Source organism: Balaenoptera acutorostrata, chromosome 20 (assembly GCF_949987535.1).
Source record: "Balaenoptera acutorostrata chromosome 20, mBalAcu1.1, whole genome shotgun sequence".
Taxonomy (NCBI): domain Eukaryota; kingdom Metazoa; phylum Chordata; class Mammalia; order Artiodactyla; family Balaenopteridae; genus Balaenoptera; species Balaenoptera acutorostrata.
The window spans coordinates 51,804,812-51,820,388 of NC_080083.1; the positions used below are offsets into that span (position 1 = coordinate 51,804,812).

General features: G+C 54.0%; 2 protein-coding genes across 5 annotated transcripts; one reads left to right on the top strand and one right to left on the bottom strand.

Annotated features, from left to right (window-relative positions):
• Window positions 1-2,918: 2,918 nt before the first annotated feature.
• LOC130705960 (uncharacterized) lies at window positions 2,919-7,338 on the bottom strand. Of its 2 annotated transcripts, none has more exons than XM_057536539.1 (2): window positions 5,580-7,338; window positions 2,919-3,142 (listed from the first exon to the last, which is right to left on the bottom strand). In XM_057536539.1, exon 1 carries the CDS (start codon window positions 7,302-7,304, stop codon window positions 6,609-6,611), a length of 696 nt encoding a protein of 231 aa, XP_057392522.1. In that variant the 5' UTR covers window positions 7,305-7,338; the 3' UTR covers window positions 2,919-3,142; window positions 5,580-6,608. The 2 variants fall into 2 exon arrangements, with proteins under 2 accessions (XP_057392522.1, XP_057392521.1); XM_057536538.1 differs by having other exon boundaries at window positions 5,528-7,338.
• Window positions 7,338-11,342, top strand: ARHGDIA (Rho GDP dissociation inhibitor alpha). 3 transcript variants are annotated; one of them, XM_057536540.1, is made up of 6 exons: window positions 7,338-7,441; window positions 8,965-9,181; window positions 9,284-9,367; window positions 9,634-9,710; window positions 9,791-9,854; window positions 9,979-11,342. In XM_057536540.1, exons 2-6 carry the CDS (start codon window positions 8,992-8,994, stop codon window positions 10,176-10,178), a joined length of 615 nt encoding a protein of 204 aa, XP_057392523.1. In that variant the 5' UTR covers window positions 7,338-7,441; window positions 8,965-8,991; the 3' UTR covers window positions 10,179-11,342. The 3 variants fall into 3 exon arrangements, with proteins under 3 accessions (XP_057392523.1, XP_057392524.1, XP_007185937.1); XM_057536541.1 differs by lacking the exon at window positions 7,338-7,441 and adding an exon at window positions 7,682-7,922; XM_007185875.3 differs by lacking the exon at window positions 7,338-7,441 and adding an exon at window positions 7,945-8,115.
• The last annotated feature ends 4,235 nt before the right edge of the window (window positions 11,343-15,577 follow it).

Sequence of the window (15,577 nt, forward strand, 5' to 3'; positions counted from 1 at the left end):
GGGGGTGGGGCAGGGACAGACTGGAAGTTTGGGGTTAACTGTTACAGAATGGATAAACAAGGTCCTACTGCATAGCACAGGGAAGTATATTCAATATCCTGGGATAAACCATAATAGAAAAGTATATAAAAAAGAATGTATATATGTGTATAACTGAGTCACTGTGTTGTACAGCAGAAATAAACACATTGTAAATCAACTATACTTCAATTAAAAAATTAAAGGACTTCCCTGGTGGTCCAATGGTTAAGACTCCCTGCTTCCACTGCAGGGGGCACAGGTTCAATCCCTGGTCAGGGAACTAAGATCCTGCATGCCGCAAGGCATGGTCAAAAATTTTTTTTAAATAAATAGATACATGCGTAGAAATTTCATGCTTTGGGTTGGAACATTCAATATTGTTAAAATGGCAATTCTCCCCAGACTGCTCTATAGAGTCAATGTAATCCCTATCAATAGGCGCTTTTGTAGAAATTGAGAACAGATTTTTAAGATTTATATGGAAATTCAAAGGACCTAGAATAGCCAAAACAATTCTGAAAAGAATAATAAAGTTGGAGAATCTACACTACCAAATTTCAAAACTTACTACAAAGCTACAGCAATCAAGAGGTTGTGGCATATAGATTAAGGAACAGAACTGTCTATAAATAAACCCTTAAGTTTATGGTGAATAAAATTTCAAAAGTGCAAAGACAGTTCAGTGGGGAAAATTATTAGTCTTCTCAATTCTTGACTCGTGTTATACACAAAAATTAACTCAAAATGGAGTGCAGACCTAAATGGAAGCTGAAATTATACACATAACAGAAGAAAATATAGGAGAAAATCTTTACAACTTTGGCTTAGGCAAAGAGTTCTTAGACACAACATCAAAAGCATGAGCCATGAAAAAAAAAATTGATGTTAGAATTCACTTAAAAGGTTTTGCCCTTCAAAAGACATCATTAAGAAAAACAAAGTCGGCTTCCCTGGTGGCGCAGTGGTTGAGAATCTGCCTGCCAATGCAGGGGACACGGGTTCGAGCCCCGGTCTGGGAGGATCCCACATGCCGCGGAGCAGCTGGGCCCGTGAGCCACAATTACTGAGCCTGCGCGTCTGGAGCCTGTGCTCCGCAACAAGAGAGGCCGCGACAGTGAGAGGCCCGCGCACTGCGATGAAGAGTGGTCCCCACTCGCCGCAACTGGGGAAAGCCCTCGCACGGAAGCGAAGACCCAACACAGTCATAAATAAATAAATAAAAGAACGTGAATTTCAAAAAAAAAAAGAGTGATTCATATTTAAAAAAAAAAAAAGAAAAACAAAGTCACAGAAAATATATCTGACAAAGGACTACCATCCAGGATCCATCAATAGTCTTACAACTGAATAGAACAACCAAACTTAAAAATGGACAAAAAACTTGAATACAGGATTCCCTGGTGGCGCAGTGGTTGGGAATCTGCCTGCCAATGCAGGGGACACAGGTTCGAGCCCTGGTCTGGGAGGATCCCACATGCCGCGGAGCAACTGGGCCCGTGAGCCACAATTACTGAGCCTGCGCTTCTGGAGCCTGTGCTCCGCAACAAGAGAGGCCGTGATAATGAGAGGCCCGTGCACCGTGATGAAGAGTGGCCCCCACTTGCTGCAACTAGAGAAAGCCCTCGCACAGAAACGAAGACTCAACACAGCCATAAATATTTAAATACATTAATAAATAATAAAAATTAAAAAAAAAAAACTTGAATAGATGTTTTACCAAAGAAGACTCTTCAACAGGGAAATGCAAATCAAAGCCACAAAGAGACACCACGTCACATCCACTAGGACAGCTTTAATCAAAAAGACAGGGACTTCCCTGGTGGCGCAGTGGCTAAGAATCCGCCTGCCAATGCAGGGGACACAGGTTCGAGCCCTGGTCCGGGAAGATCCCACATGCCGCGGAGCAACTAAGCCCATGCACCACAATTACTGAGCCTATGCTCTAGAGCCCGTGAGCCACAACTACTGAGCCCACGTGCCACAACTACTGAAGTCTGCATGCCTAGAGCCTGTGCTCCGCAACAAGAGAAGCCACCGCAATGAAAAGCCCACCTGCCGCAACGAAGAGTAGCCGCCGCTCACCGCAGATAGAGAAAGCCCGCGTGCAGCAATGAAGACTCAATGTAGCCAAAAAAAAAAGACAGTGCCAAATGTTGGCAGGGTGTGCCCAACTGAAACCTTTTCACATTGCTGAAATGTGAAAAGGTACATCCCCACCTTGGAAAACATGGGGAATTTCACACTTGGCAATCTACCCAAGACAAATGAACAAACGTTCATGCAAAGACAGCAAATGTTCACAACAGACAAACAGGAAACCAAAAGTGCATCAACTGACAAGTGAATACAAACAGAATATGCTATACTTATACAATAAACAGGACAAAATGTGCATTCTACGCTGTAGATGGACTGCAAAACATTAGGTGAAATCACAAGACACCAGAAACTACATATTGTGTGATTCCACTTACAAGAAATGTCCAAGAAAGACAAATTTACAGATGCACAAAGCAGGACAGTGGTTGCCAGGGTCTGGGGGGGAAGGGGGGCTAGAGTGGGCATCAACTACAAATAGCTCAAGGGAAACTTTCTTGGCGTGAGGATTATGCACCTCTACAAATTTACTAAAAAATTCTTGAATTGTAAACTTCCAATGGGTGGATTTTGTAAATTATACCTCAGTAAAGCTGCCTTTCTATGTCATTAAATATTTTTATTTGAATAATGTAAAAAGTTTTAATTACAGGGTTTTTAAATTAATATATATTAATATTTACTACAGTGTAGATGTTCTGGGGCTGCTCAATGATCTGCTCTGCTTTTCAGATCCCTGTTATGAAAACGTTTGATATTGTAAAAGTGCCGAAATAAATGTCCTTGCAACTAAACCTTTGCACACAGCCATGGTTCTTTCCTCAGAACACTGTTAAGGTTCAAGGTGTACTTTCATAGCCCTCCCCAGCCCCGATGGGCGTTCTGGGTGTGGCCATGCTTGTCACATCTCTTAGGTTCTTTGCTAATTTGATAAAAGGTTCAAAACAGCGTCATTCCTCCCTTGTGATGGTGCAGAAACACGTCACATTCCAAGGGGTCCAGCTCCTGCAGGTCCAACCTGCACCTATGGAAAGGATGAAGGACAGGGACACAATGTCAGCACTGGGTATGGTGTTGCCAGCCAATCCCAGTTGTGGGAGACTCTAAGGACCAGTGATCCTGGTCCTTCAACAGGACACTGCACAGAGCAGAGAGGATGATCCTATTAAAGAAGACCCTAACACAACTAATGCAATGTATGAAGCTCTAACAAAAAGTAAAAGAACTCAGTACAATCAAGGAAAATATTGGTTAGATCTTGATATTTAAGAATTTATTATATTTTCTTGGTTGGTATTCCAGGTACCTACTACTCCTTAAATTACTCCAAAACGTGGTGTGAAACAAACACATTTTACTATGGTCACAGATTCTGAAGGTCAGGGAGTGAGACAATCTTTTCGTCGGGTGCCACAAAGCAGGTCTTCTGGGTCTTCAGCCCCAATTTTCAGATTAAGAGAAGCCACACCCCCCAGCCTCACCCTCACCAGAGTCTTGACCAGAAGCCATGATGGGATGAGACTTCTGGGGGTCCTGGGAGGCAGAGAGTGTGTTTTACATAAGAGGGTCACACATCCTTTGCTTCTATTCCCGTTGAGAGGTGGAATCTAACTCTGTTATGATGTGATTTCTTTTCTGTTATGATTCCTATTCATCTTGTGTGAAACTTGTAGGACTTGAGCTATGTTAAGACAAGTTATGTAGTTCAAAATGGAGTCACACTGGCCAACGTGAACGTCCATGTTAGTTGTTTTGAAATGTCTGTTGTAGCACTGCGAGTATCTTAAGTGATAAACTAAGAGTGTTACTTTAGATAAGAAGTTTGATGGATGATGTATGTCACTGGAAGAGAAGGAACAACTGACAGAGTGAAGACCCCTCCCCCAGGGGGTGGGTAACTGTTGCTCCTTAAGAAGAGACCACTAAGCCCAGTGACTTGAAGACTCTTCCCTGAAGGACCCGACTCCACGTTGTTGAGAGCTGTTCCAGCTTTTTGAACGTTGCCAGAGGCCCTGTCAGAGCAGAAGGCAACTTCCCACTCACACTTGTCTCAAGACCTGTGGCCAGACCAGAGATGCTGCTCGTGCTGAGACGCCTCCTTCTCAGACTTCTCCTTGGAGTGGTTCATTACCCCCTTTTCCCTACTTTGTAACTGTGTGTAATAAACTGAGTGATTTGTGAATTGAACGTTGGCTACTGTTCCCTACATCTCCATTCCTGATTCTCACCTGCCCTTACTGCTAGGTCGTGCCCTTCCTTCACAGTAGACAGGCCTCTTGGAACATTTGCTCTTGGAGTCCAGCGGCCAAAATCCCATGGGAGTTGTGTGGGCGGTCCTCGGGCCAACAGCCCAGGCTGTTGAAATGGGGCCATCTTGACGGCCAATCTTCATGGCCAGTCTTTGTGGCTGCAGCACGACCCGAGTTGATTACAGCTGCACGAAAGCCCAGCCCTCAGCCCACAGAATAGGAGGAGAGAACCATAAACCGCTGCTCCAGGCCACTGCGTTTGGAGTGGTTTGTTTTTAGGCTGCGCCACGTGGCATGTAGAAATATGGGATCTTAGTTCCCCGACCAGGGATCGAACCCATGTCCCATGTAGTGGAAGTGCGAAGTCTTAACCACTGGACCTCCAGGGAAGTCCTGGAGTGGTTTGTGGGATGACTGTACTGCTATTATTTACTCCCAAAGGATCCTTTTCTTTTTTTAATTTTTTTTTTTAAATTAATTAATTAATTTATTTATTTTTAGCTGTGTTGGGTCTTCGTTTCTGCGCGAGGGCTTTCTCTAGTTGCGGCGAGCAGAGGCCACTCTTCATCGCGGTGCGCAGGCCTCTCACTATCGCGGCCTCTCTTGTTGCGGAGCACAGGCTCGAGACGCGCAGGCTCAGTAGTTGTGGCGCACGGTCTTAGTTGCTCCGCGGCACGTGGGATCTTCCCAGACCAGGGCTCGAACCCGTGGCCCCTGCATTGGCAGGCAGATTCTCAACCACTGCGCCACCAGGGAAGCCCTTTTTTTAATTTTTTAAAATTTATTTATTTATTTATTTATTTTGGCTGCGTTGGGTCTTCGTTGCTGCGCGTGAGCTTTCTCTAGTTGCCGCGAGCAGGGGCTACTCTTCGTCGCGGTGTGCGGACTTCTCACCGCGTCGTAGGCTTCCCTTGTTGCAGAGCATGGGCTCTAGGAGCACAGGCTCAGTCGTTGTGGCGCATCAGGGCTCGAACCCGTGTTCCCTGCATTGGCAGGCAGATTCTTAACCACTGTGCCACCAGGGAAGTCTGGATCCTTTTCCTTAGAAATAAATACACGCTGAAATATTTATGACATTTGACGTTTGCTTCAAACTTGCTGCATGTGTTAAGGAAATGAGGGCACACATGACACAGGATTGGACACGAGCTGGTGGGTACCTGTTGAAGCTGGTGATAGGTCCCCTGGGCTTCATAATCCCATTCTTTCTACCTTGGTCCATGTGGTGGGCCGCCTCCTTGTCCTCATGCTCCTGTGCTCTCCTCTGGTGCTGTACTGGGGAAGGTCCGTGTGACCAGCAGAAGAGAGCAGAAGCGATGGCACTTCTGACACTAGGCTGTGAGAGACACTGCAGCTTTGTTTTTGGCACTTGCTGTTTCCCTGGCTTGCGTTCTCTTGCTGCACGCAGGATCTTCGTTGCTGCATGTGGACTCTTAGTTGTGGCATGCAGGATCTAGTTCCCCAACCAGGGATTGAACCCTGGCCCCCTGCATTGGGAGTGCAGTCTTGCCCACTGGACCACCAGGGAAGTCCCTCTGTTTCTGTTTCTGAGGCCTCACTTGGGGGACGCCAACTGCCTTATAGAGAGGCCAGAAGCTGTGGGCAGCGAGGAACTAAACCCTCCAGCCAACAGCCCGCTGCAGATCCTTGAGACCAGGTCCCAGGCTCACAGTTGACCACAACCTCACAAGACTGGAGACGGAATCACCCCGCAGATAGTAAATGTTGGTCGTTTTAAGCTGCTAAATTCCAGGGTACGTTTTTACCCAGCAATAGGTGACTAACATAACAAGTTCGGTATTTTTCAAAAAGCACTTGGGTTATGGGAAAGCAAACTTTTGCTCAACCAGCGATTCAGCAGTGCAGCAGGACGGCTGGCTCTAGCATCGCGGTTTTCAGTGGCAGGAAGCCTCAGAAGCACACACCGAATAAATACCATACTGGAATGCTCTGTCTTTGGCCAACTCAACTTCCTACACATAAAGGGGACAGTGAGACTCTTAGATACAGAAAACTCGCAAACACCCCTCAAAAGTTAAGACATTTCGAAAAGAAACTAAAGTCAGTATTTCGCATTAAGTTCTATGGCCTAAAAGGCCCTCCTACGCGCAATCTAGGGGTGTGTGTTTGTGATGATTCTGGTGTTGAGCATTTGGGGGCTCAGACCCCGCGAGGAGGAGGAGGAAGCGGGGTGCTCGGCGGGCACTGGCGGCGCGGGCTCCGCCAGACCCGCCACATTGGTCACAAATCATGGGCCCCACCTGGAGCTGCAAAATGCTCCCGGGTTGAGCGCATGGGCAAGTGTCCGATACTCGCCACGCGGCTGAAGAACCCGGGTCGGCCGTGGCGTCTGGGCCAGGAGCTCCGGGCAGAGCGACCACATGCTGACTTGGTCTGGAAGGAGCAAAAGGTTCGGCAGGCGCACCGATCCCCCTCCTGGAAGGGAGCGCTAGGCCGACACCCGCGGATGAACGTCCGGCGGTAACTTCCGGGAGGCCAGACAGCGGCGACTGGCGCGAAGGCCGCCTCGGGCTGGACGGCGACCATCCGCTGACCCCGGCTCCTAGAGGGGACCGGCTGGGTCCGTTTGTCCTCGCAGAATGACGGCTGCGTACCCACAGAGGGAGGCGTGGCCGTGGAGGGAGACGCGCCCGTTGACTGACAGACGCGCGTTCCAGCACCTCGCGGAAATGCCACGCCGCGCCCACGTTCTGCGTGGGGCTCAGCGAGACTGTGACACTGCCCCGCCCCTTCAGCTTGCGGGCTGACCCCTGGGGATGCCCGGGTCCAAAAAATGCCTGGGGCAAAGGGCGCAGAACCCCCAACGGGATAGGCCTCCGCAGACGTCCCCACCGTCGCACCGCCCACGCGGGACGCGCCCACGAGGCCGTGCTCGCAAGATGGCGGCGGCGCGCTGACGCCAGCCCCCGCGCGCATGCGCTCTCAGCAGCCCGCCCGTCGCGAGCGGAAGTCGCGTGACCCCGGAAGTGGCCGGCCGGGCGCGCGCGGGCGGGGCGGCAAGGTTCGTCATTCTGTGTGGGAGGGAGCGCGAGAGCGGCGAGGACGATCCTCCGGTGAGCGCGGGCGGCGGGGCTGGCGAGCGCGGTGGGCGCGGCAGGCGGGGCGGCCGCGGGGGAGGAGGCCGGGCCCGCGCCTTTGTTCTCGCCGCCCGCCCCGCCCGCCAGCCCCGCCGAGGGGTCTGCGCCGGGCGGGGGCGGCATTGACAGCGGGCGGTGGCCCAGGCGTAGGGCGGGCCCACGTGCGGGTCGGGGGAGCTGGGATCCGGAGGCGGGGGCTTGGGTGCTGGGGGCGGGATCCGGGGGCTGAGCAGGTCTCTTTTGTGGTCGCCGCTCGTGCCCAGGGCCCCCTCCCCGCTGGTGCGCGCGGGCCTGGGCCAGGCCGGACGCCCCTTCCCTTGGGCGGTTAGGTCCACGCGCCCCACCCCACGCTCCGGGCCGCGCCCGGCCCAGATTGCAGGCCCTGCGGAAGTGCGGGCCGCGCCATCGCACTTAAAGGATTTTGTCGCCTGCGGCCGCGATTGAATGGCATTAGGGCGTGAGTCTTCTAGAGGAATTCCAGAGGAAGCAGCAGGGAGGTCTGCAAAAGCGGGCCGGCCCCACCCCGCCTGCGGCGGCCGGGCGGTTCCGGGTCCCTAGCGGCCCTTTGTAAGATTGATCCTCGCGCGGGTCCCGGTCTTGGCTATCTTTATTGGCAACTGGTGGCCCTGACCCACCTTCTGCACCGCCAGGTCAGATCTGAGCGGGTTTCAGATACTCCTCAGGGATTCTAGGGGGTGCGACGGTCATCCTTAGCGAAGGAAGCCCAGTGGCTGCCCCATCGCTGCTCCTCGCTTTGTCAGCACTGCTGCGGGCTCTTCTGGGGCAGGGTCCGGAAGGAGGGTCCTGAGAATACCACATGTTTGCAGCGGTTCGCAAATTCTAGGTCTCAGACTCTTACAATTGGAGATGTGGTTGGCAGATACTTAGGGTCTTTCATGCCATTTTAGGATTTATCTGTGAGAGTAAGGTTGGCCCTGTCATATGAGCTTTAGGAGGGTCCTGTGTTTGAAGGGTGAGACAGAACTGACCCATATCTTTCACAGAGGCTTTGGTTTGCAGCTAGGACGTGTCGAAGGAACCCTCTGGTTAGAGAGGACCCAGCAGGAGGGGTCCCTTGAGGCAAGGGCCTGGGCAGTTCAGAATAAGCAGCAGGACTTCGTCCTGATGTTGCCTGGTGGGACCAGGGTGCTGCTGCTTCCTGGGCAGCAGGGGAGCTGTGCCTGGTCTCCCCTAGGAGCAGGCTGCAGGTTCCATTTAGCTCTGGGTGCTGGACCTGGGGTGGGGTCCCCTGAGGTGGGCAGGGCAAGGAGGTGAGTGTGGCCCCTCTGGGCCTCAGGAGCCAGTGTCTGGGCCCTTTTCAAAGTTCTGGCTGTCGTTGCTTTCCTGTTACAGAAGGTGCACCTCTCCTTGGGCTCAGGTGGGGGCTTGGCCACCTGCAGAGATCTGACGCAGATCACCTGGGGGTCCTGCAGAGGGGCAGGAGGGGAAACACTGTGGGTCCCTCGGAGATGCCACAGCCCATGTTACCCTGCCCACAGGTGTCCCAGACCTAGCTAGAGGTGAGTATGGCGGAGCAGGAGCCCACAGCCGAGCAGCTGGCGCAGATTGCGGCTGAGAACGAGGAGGATGAGCACTCGGTCAACTACAAGCCCCCGGCCCAGAAGAGCATCCAGGAGATCCAGGAGCTGGATAAGGACGACGAGAGTCTGCGCAAGTACAAGGAGGCCCTGCTGGGCCGTGTGGCCGTGTCCGCCGGTGAGTGGGCCCTGGTGGGTGTGTGTGGACACCTGTCGCTTTTCTGGGTGTTTGTTACTATTTCCCCCACTGGTGAAACTCCAACTTGCTGTTACTTTGCAGACCCCAATGTCCCCAATGTTGTGGTGACCCGACTGATCCTGGTTTGTAGCACCGCCCCGGGCCCCTTGGAGCTGGACCTGACAGGTGAGTGGCATCTCTGAGGTTCCTGGCTGGGGCTGCCTGGCACCCTGCTGCTTCCCCTAAAAATAGTTTCTTGGGGTGCTGGCGCCCTCTTGTGGGGAGCACAAGAACTGTAGCCAAGTGGTCTTAAAAGGCTCTGGCTTTGGTGTGGTCCAGGTCTGGGTTGCCAAGGGTTATGTGGGGGGGGGGGGGGGTGGAAGGAGCACCCCACCAGGGCCAGAGGCTGCCCCTGGCTGAACCTCCTAGTGTGGCATTCCTCTCAAATGCAGGTGATCTGGAGAGCTTTAAGAAGCAGTCCTTTGTGCTGAAGGAGGGTGTGGAATACAGGATAAAAATCTCCTTCCGGGTAAGGAGGAGGCTCAGGGAGGTTCCAGGGGCTGGGGCTGGGGATCCTGGCTGAGCCCTGCTTGGGGTGCCTCCTTGCAGGTGAACCGAGAGATCGTGTCCGGCATGAAGTACATCCAGCACACGTACAGGAAAGGCGTTAAGAGTGAGTGAGGGTGGGCGCCAGGCCCGAGCCCCCAAGAGGGAGGTGGCCACCCAGGGGCTCAGGGATCGGGAGGGAGAGAGGAAACGCCCAGCTCTGCTTCCTGACGGCATTTTCTGCATCGCAGTTGACAAGACTGACTACATGGTGGGGAGCTATGGGCCTCGGGCAGAGGAATACGAGTTCCTGACCCCCATGGAGGAGGCCCCCAAGGGCATGCTGGCTCGAGGCAGCTACAACATCAAGTCCCGCTTCACAGACGACGACAGGACTGACCACCTGTCCTGGGAGTGGAACCTCACCATCAAGAAGGAGTGGAAGGACTGAGCTGTGGCTGGGAGGTGGGCAGGGCGGGCGGACGGAAGGACGAACATGCCCCTCCCCACCCCTCCCGACCCCAGACCAAAGTGCTGACAGGGCCTGCCCACGCTGCCGCCACTCCCCCTGGTCTGCCTCCTGGCCGGCCTGTCTGTCCCTCCTCCACCCTTCCAGCCTGCTGGCCCCAGCCTCCTCGGTGGTCTAGTGTTGTTGCTGCTTCCGCCTGTGCTGTGGGGAGGGAGGTCTACACCTCCCCTTCTGTATCCCTTGAGGTTCCCCCACCGTCCTAACCCGACCTGAGGTCCTGGCAAGGGAGCCAGGCATTGCAGAGGGGCTCACGTCCCCTGGGCCTTCTCTGTTGCCCCACCTCGTGTTCTGGCACGCCCTCCTGGTGGGGGTGGGGTGTACCACGTGGGGCCTCGTTGGGCCGGTCGTCCTCCAGCTTTCACTTCTCCCCGGTCAGTCTATCCATCGCTGTCAGTAACCGTCTAACCATGATGCCTTAACATGTGGAACGTGTGCTGAGGGGGCGTCACTAATCTCCTAACCCCGTGTCTGCATGAGCATGTGGTCTCCCCTAGTCCCTGCCCCGTCTGTGATTCCCCGTGGCCCGAGAAGGTGTGTGGGATGTGCTGCTGCTGCTCCCCGGTCTGCCTGGGCCTGGCCAGTCCCCCTCCCCCTGGCCAGGGCTGCGGGGACGGCTCCAGGGGCTTGGGAAAGCCAAATGCCAAACCTTGAGCGGCCTCCAGTCCCATCTGGGAGGTTGGGTGTTCTCACACCTCTGCCTTCTCTGTCCCGGTGGGCAGTGCCTAGAGCCCACGGCCCCAAAAGAGAGCCCTCAGCAGACAAAACCAGTGGCCAAGCCTTACCTGTCCCGCCTGGGCCTGCCGGCCTGGAGTCATGTGCCTGGCCGGTCAGTATTTATTGCCTCCATATGTGCCGTCCTCTGGGCCCACTGGCCTGCTGCCTCTGCCCCCAGGCTCGGTGCCATCATCCCCAGCAGGCCAACCAGGACCCAGCCAGGACAACTGTGGGACCAAGCTTGCACAGCTGGAGCCGTCCCCTGTGCCCCCCACCCCACCCTGCCCCTCCCCGGTCAGGCCCGGGCCTAGAACGCACAAGAGCCTGTCCTGCTTCTCCTTTTCTGACCGGGAAATAAACTCCCCCTAAGGAGCCAGGGTGTCTGCTGGTCGTCTCCTGGTGGGAAAGGGGAAGTGGGGCCCCGTTCCTCTGCTACCCCAGGGCACCCAGAGGGCCGGCCAGGGGCCAGGTGCAGTCGCCACTGCTCCTGTGGCTATTGAAGGAGAATGGGTTTAAAGCCCTTTCTTAGTCATGTCAGCCCGTGAGGCCAGTGCTACCCTTTCGGCTCTGTGGGTCCTGCAGGGAAAGGGCGGGGCACAGTCAGACCCTGGGCCCGGTGGGGTGTCCAGAGTGGCTCCCACACCCCACTCATGGGCCCTGTCTGAGCCTCTGGGAGGGAACGCTTTCAGACTCAGAGAAGAGGAATCTTGCTGAAGACTTGGGAACAAATGGGATGACTGGGTCGCAAGGGACCTGGGATAAGGACTCCAAGCTAGGTAGGAGGGTGGAGAAGTTGGCACCATGGGCAGCAAGGCCAATGGAGGGTGACATGGAAGGCTGGCCAAGCCCCTGTGCCCTGTAGGGCCAGGCAGGGCCAGAGGTCCAAAGGTGGGATTGGTGAGGTGGGGTGAACAGGAAGAGATGGGGATCCTCACTGCATGGAGGTACAAAAGAGCACCTAGGGAGCCCTGAAGGACTGCCAAGGACCATGCATACTCCACAGCCAGTCCCGCTGACCATCAGGGTCTCTTCAGGACCTTGGGGTAGCAGGGACTGTGCTGCCTCAGAGCATCACCCGCAAGGGCACCCAGTACCTAAGACGCCCTTTCCCAGCCCTGAGGCAGGAAAGGGCAGTTAGGAATCCCCAGCTCCAGAGTGTCAGTTCCAGAAACTTCTTTTTATGGCTCAATGCTGGTTGCAAAATCTCCCTTTGTGCTCTGAGCTGGTGAGAAAAGTGGTATGTGTCACACCTAAGCAGCCGCTTCCCTGAGCCCGCCTTGGCTGCACCTCCCAGAGCTTGCCACTCTTCCCAGGGCTTATCAGTAGGGTGAGCCCTCCCAGGACCTTATCACCAGCTGGGGTGGACTCGGAGGTACCCTTTCACCCCCACCCGCAGGTCAGTGACCACATGTCATGGCAGGATGGCACCCACAGGGCTGGTTATCTCCTGGCCTTCCTTACCAGGGCCCTGGTGGGATTCCGGAGTCTGGGCGCTGGGCTGGGTAATGGGATAAAATGCCACTTCGTGCAGCAGCTGGCCCAGACGTAAATCCAAGAGCCATAGCCCCCAGCTCTGGAATCCACAGGGGTTAAGGACCCTAACCAGCCTTTTCCAGGACTGCCTGCCAGAGGCAGGGGGAGGCAGTGAGACTGCACAGCTCTGGGATCCAAGGCCCAAGGCCTTTCCCACTAAACTCAGACACAGCTACCTCTGAAACAGCTCTACCTTTGGAGGGGAAAGGCTCCCAGGTGGTGGCTACAAGTTTCAGTCTGCAGGAGCCCCGGGGCCAGCCGCAGCTGCTCTAACTCTCCCTGTCCACCTCTTAAGTGGTCCAGTGAAAATCTTCAAACCTAGGGTCAGCCTGTGCTGGCAGCAGTTTGGTTTATTGGGCAAGGGCCTTCCGAGGCTCCGGCAAGCCAGAGGGCCTACTATTTTTGCTCTTGGATTTTCCAAGCTTTGGTTTGATATGTGAACTCAGACCCCAAGTGCCAAGTAGTACAGACACGCTGCCAACAGCCAGGACTTTGTTCTGGTTCCTCCTCTGGTGAAGGATTACATGAGGTGGCACCTGCAGGACCTGCATGACGTGTCTCTCAGGTCCCAAGTCTAACCTGATCCTTCTGGTTCCACCCCAAACCCAAACCTGTCTGTACAGCTCAGTGCTGCTGGGCCTGGGCTCCCTGCCCTAGTGAGCCAGTGCCTGTGACCCTTCCTCTCCACTCCCTCCCTCTGTCCATGGCCCTAGTCATCCCCAAGCTTCTGCCTCCTCAGCCATCCCCTAGATGGACCATTCTTCCACTGAGGAGAGTGGCAGTGGACACCAGGTCAGCGCCTTTATTGTGACTACTCACCAGTTATTGTAGTTTGCTAGAATCTTCTCCATGGCCAGCACTGTCATACTTTACAATCAGGGTCCACTTCAGTCCACCAGGGCCACGCTCACCACTGCACCTTCTTCCTATGTCCCAGCTCACCCATGTGTAGGGCTGTGTGGCCCATGGCACAGCCTTCGCCCCCCTGCTGCTGCTCCACAGTGGAAACCTGCAGTCAGGAGGACTTCCTGGGTGTCCATGAGCCTGCTGTCAACTCCCTCAATGCCTCCAATCGGGTTGAAAGGGAGTTGTTTTATTCTGAGAACTTTTCTTGTTTTTTAAATTTTTGGCCACACCAGGCGGGGTGCAGGATCTTAATTCCCTGACCAGGGATCAAACCCGCGCCCCCTGCCGTGGAAGTGTGGAATCTTTTTTTTTTTTTTTTTTTTTTTAATTTAATTAATTTATTTTTTTGGCTGCATTGGGTCTTCGTTGCTGCGGCGCAGGCTTTGTTGAGTTGCTGCGAGCGGCAGTTACTCTTCATTGCAGTGCGCGGGCTTCTCATTGGGTGGCTCCTCTTGTTGCAGAGCACACGGGCTCTAGGTGCACGGGCTTCAGTAGTTGTGGCTCGCGGGCTGTAGAGCGCAGGCTCAGTAGTTGTGGCGCACAGGTTTAGTTGCTCCGCGGCATGTGGGGTCTTCCTGGACCAGGGCTCGAACCCATGTTCCCTGCATTGGCAGGCGGATTCTTAACCACTGCACCACCAGGGAAGTCCCCAAGAACTCTATTTTTGAGAGTAGTCTTTATCAAAATGTTTTATCACTCGGTTGTTCAACCAGTGTTTAATGAGCACCTTCTCTGGGCGTGAGAGACCCCTGGAGGACATCCTGAAGCAGCTGTGCTGGGTTCATAGAGATGCCAGAGCCACAGCCACTGGGGCTCTGCCCTCCAAAGGTGCACTCCAGTTCAGGGCACTGGTATGAGAGTGAACACGGCTCCATCGCCTCTTCCTAGAATTGCTCATGAAAGGCATGTGACTGGCCTTAGGAAAAAGACAGATGCTGGCCCTCCCCTCAGGGCCAAGGCCTGCAGAGGCGTACAGTGAACCTGGCCTGTGTCCTGGGGGGAAAGATGCACCCCTGCACCTCACCCAACTACTGACCAACCCCAGAGACTGGAGACCTGGTGCATCCCCAAACCTGGCCTCCCTCCAGCTTTCTGGGAACCCCACTTCCCTGCGGACGTGCTTTGAGAAGGTGCATCAATGCAGGAAAGGCATGAAAATACCGTGCCCTGCACAGGCCAGAGCCCTGGTTTTCACAAAACGATGACTTGGCTGGGTCCACCTGGGCTGCAGAACAGTGGCCTGTCATCACCTGCATCAAGGTGTGTCCCAATTACCCTTGGCTTTGGCCATGGAGGCCCAGATTGAACCAGAGAGAGTCAACCACAGCCAGCAACTCAGATCCTTGCTGTTCTGCGTCTGGTCTGTTCTCTCCTTGGTCCCAGTATTCTCATCTTTTGTAACTACTTTACCGTATGCTGTGAGGCTAAGCTGCCTCCAAACCATCACAAACTAATCAACATCTTGGTATCTCTTCACTCTGTCCCTACCAGATGAAAAAACTAAAGTCCAAAAATTTAGGCATCTAAACTCTGATTTCAAGAGTGCCTCTGAAATCTAGATGCGGTACAAATGTCCCTTGTCTCAGACCCAAATTGTGGTCTGTAAATCGGGGTCATGGCAATCACGAAAATGTTGGGAGATAGGGCAGGAGATATGAGGCAATTCCCACCCTTTCCCAGGGAGCAGAGGGTGCCTGTGATGACTTATTTTGAAGCCCTGCTGCTCAGCGGGCCAGCACCCAGGCCAGGACCCCACTGAACTGGGGTGGAGGCCGCAGCTGCAGACACATGTTCATAGCCTTTCGTTGCCTGAGGCCCAGCTCCTGTACAGTGCCTGCTGTGAGGTAGACAGGCATCCCAGGAGCTACAACCACCTCTCCCAGACTCTTGTTGTACTGGCCCTGGGGGAGGGGCACAGAGAACCTGGTCTTGACCTTCAAGAATTCATATTCTAGGTGAGGAAGTACCACAAAAGAGATGAGAAGACAGGCCCTCAGGAGCTACGTGTCAATAAATGCAAACTCTCAGAAGTACAAAAACATCTTCTTTTCTGTTTTACCATTTCTGAAATCAGGATGTTATTATATAGCCAACGTGTACATTTAACGTGGGAATGTCCTCCTTTTTCCTGTCAAGTTATTAAATCGATGATGAGTCAAAATCAGTGG

Excerpts from the sequence above, each read along its gene's own strand:
- ARHGDIA (XM_057536540.1), top strand. The coding sequence starts at position 8,992 with ATGGCGGAGCAGGAGCCCACAGCCGAGCAGCTGGCGCAGATTGCGGCT. Across the intron at positions 9,368-9,633 it reads CTTGGAGCTGGACCTGACAG|GTGATCTGGAGAGCTTTAAG; the intron begins GTGAGTGGCATC and ends TCTCAAATGCAG. Across the intron at positions 9,711-9,790 it reads GGATAAAAATCTCCTTCCGG|GTGAACCGAGAGATCGTGTC; the intron begins GTAAGGAGGAGG and ends GCCTCCTTGCAG.
- LOC130705960 (XM_057536539.1), bottom strand. The coding sequence starts at position 7,304 with ATGCGCGCGGGGGCTGGCGTCAGCGCGCCGCCGCCATCTTGCGAGCAC.